Source organism: Melanerpes formicivorus, unplaced genomic scaffold (genome assembly GCF_026170545.1).
Source record: "Melanerpes formicivorus ecotype bairdi unplaced genomic scaffold, bMelFor1.0.p_v2 SCAF_97, whole genome shotgun sequence".
Taxonomy (NCBI): Eukaryota; Metazoa; Chordata; class Aves; order Piciformes; family Picidae; genus Melanerpes; species Melanerpes formicivorus.
In genome coordinates, this window is record NW_027142449.1 from 688,348 (window position 1) to 690,950 (window position 2,603).

Here is a 2,603-nt window from a genome sequence, read left to right on the forward strand (position 1 = left end):
AGCCCACAAAGCCAATCAGATCCTGGGCTGCATCAGGAGAAGTGTGGCCAGCAGGGCAAGGGAGGTGATCCTCCCCCTCTGCTCAGCTCTGGTGAGACCCCACCTGGAGTCCTGCATCCAGTTCTGGAGCCCCTATTGCAAGAGGGATCTGGAGGTGCTGGAAGGTGTCCAGAGAAGGGCCACAAGGATGAGCAGAGGGCTGGAGCACCTCTCCTGTGAGGACAGACTGAAGGAGTTGGGGCTGTTCAGTCTGGAGAAGAGAAGGCTCCCAGGTGACCTCATTGTGGCCTTCCAGTATCTGAAGGGGCCTACAGGAAGGCTGGGGAGGGACTGCTCAGGATGTCAAGTAGTGATAGGACTAGGGGGAATGGAATGAAGCTGGAGGTGGGGAGATTCAGGCTGGATGTGAGGAGGAAGTTCTTCCCCAGGAGAGTGGTGAAGCCCTGGAATGGGTTGTCCAGGGAGGTGGTTGGGGCCCTGTCCCTGGAGGTGTTTAAGCCCAGGCTGGCTGAGGCTCTGGCCAGCCTGATCTAGTGCGGGGTGTCCCTGCCCATGGCAGGGGGGTTGGAACTAGATGATCCTTGTGGTCCCTTCCAACCCTGAATGATACTATGATACTAGCTTGGACAGAGATGGAACGTGGCACAACCTCTGGCACTGAAATTCACTCCAGCTGCAACACAATGTATCTTCATCTGATCAGATTTTAAGTGAGATGGAGAGTGTAACAACTCACCACATGAATCACATCTCATCAGATTGTCTCCCTGACTAGTTTTAAACTCTTCAGGAAATTGCCACAGGTCCTCTATGCAAAGTTACTGGCCAGAACAGCACTGAAAAATTACTCTTATTTTTAAAAGTAGAAACCATGTATATTTGCAAGGAAGAAAAGCTGTAAGGATTGCACCACAAAGTAGCAAACACATCAGGTACTTGGATACCTCAGGTTAGTTGGACTAACACTGATACTTTTATTTCACTCACCTAAAAAACATGTAGCTGAACTACAAAAATATGATTCAAATCCATACCTGACAAACATTGCACCAAATCTATAGAAATGTACTCCACTGATTTCCAGCTATATCAATACTTACAAAAAGCACTGAAATTGGGTCTTAAGACTTTGGATTCAACATGCACCAGCGCAGTAAAATTCAAAATATCTGACTTTTAGATGTATCTCCGATGTTTAGGGCTTTAATCTCACACAGAACACATTTCCAGAAGGATCTGTTCTTTTACCTGAAACTGCCTGAGCACCAGATTTTGTATATGGAATAGAATAGAATTAACCAGGTTGGAAAAGACCTCAGAGATCATCAAGTCCGACCTATCATCCAACATCATCTAACCAACTAAACCATGGCATCAAGTGCCTCATCCAGTCCCTTCTTAAACACTTCAAGTGATGGTGACTCCACCACCTCCCTGGGCAGCACATTCCAATGGCCAATCTCTCTTTCTGGGAAGAACTTTCTTCTCACCTCAAGCCTAAACCTCCCCTGGTGCAGCTTGAGACTGTGTCCTCTTGTTCTGGTACTGCTTGCCTGGGAGAAGAGACCAACCCCCACCTGGCTGCAACCTCCCTTCAGGTAGCTGTAGAGAGCAATAAGGTCTCCCCTGAGCCTCCTCATCTTCTCCAGGCTAAAGTTGTACATGCATGTGTTTGGAACATGACGAAGGCTTTAGAAGGCAAGGATATTAAAACCGTGGTTAAATTAGCAAGGGCATTTAAGGTGCCTACTTAACATGCTATTTTCATAGTGGGATAATAGAAGATAACATGGGAGAGCTAAGAAAGGAAACAAAAAGAAGAAGAAGAAGAAGAAGAAGAAAAGCAGAACGGAAGCACTAACAACTTTTAATTGCTGAAACAAATATGCAAATCAATGAGCTGAAAACATGACAACCATCCCCTCTCCTCCGACACCGAAGGCAAAGCCAAGCACGTCAGCGTGAAGTCCACGCGAAGCACCAGCAGCAGCACAGAGACGTCTCAAGCAGCTTGTCTTGCCTAAAGAACCAGCGCCCGACAGCTGGCAATGGCAACCGGCTCAGAGAGCCCCAGGGAGAGGCGATTCGGCTCCAGCCGACACTTAGCGGGCCCAGACGCCGGCCAGGCCCGAGGTGGCCCTTGGCGAATCCCGGCTCGGCTCCTCAGGGCGCCCGCCGACCCCCCATGCCCTGACCCAGCGGCACACAGGGGCTGCGCGGAAGCTCAGCGGCGCAGAGCCCTCATCCCCTCCGCATCCCCCCGATTCCCTCGCAGCAGAGCCTCAGCAACCCCCCCGGCGCCCTCCCTACCGGCCGCCAGGAGAGCGGGTTCCGGCGCCGCAGCCGGAGCTTGGCTGACCGGGATGAAGGGCACGGTGAAGTTGAAGTCGATAGCTGAAGTAGAGAAGAGCAAGTTGGTCCCGCCGCCGGTAGCCCCGGGCTTCGCTGCCGCCATGGCTGCACCCCGGCCACGTCCCTTCCCCCGCGGCAGCCCGACCCTTTCCGCCCTCAGTCGCTTTGCCCGGTTGTAAAATGGCGGCGGCAGCGACGCGCCCTGACGGCCTCTCTACGTACGGGAGAGAAGAAGGCGGGCCCGGCCCTGG

At 52.3% G+C, this 2,603-nt stretch overlaps 1 protein-coding gene across 1 annotated transcript in view; it reads right to left on the bottom strand.

Moving 5' to 3' along the window:
• Positions 1 to 2,541, bottom strand: part of SEC23IP (SEC23 interacting protein) — a 47,088-nt gene extending 44,547 nt beyond the window's left edge. Inside the window, exon 1 of the mRNA XM_068166111.1 lies at positions 2,311 to 2,541. Coding sequence (XP_068022212.1) covers positions 2,311 to 2,455 — 145 coding nt within the window. The 5' untranslated portion in view covers positions 2,456 to 2,541. The remainder of the gene's footprint in view (positions 1 to 2,310) is intronic.
• Positions 2,542 to 2,603: the final 62 nt, after the last annotated feature.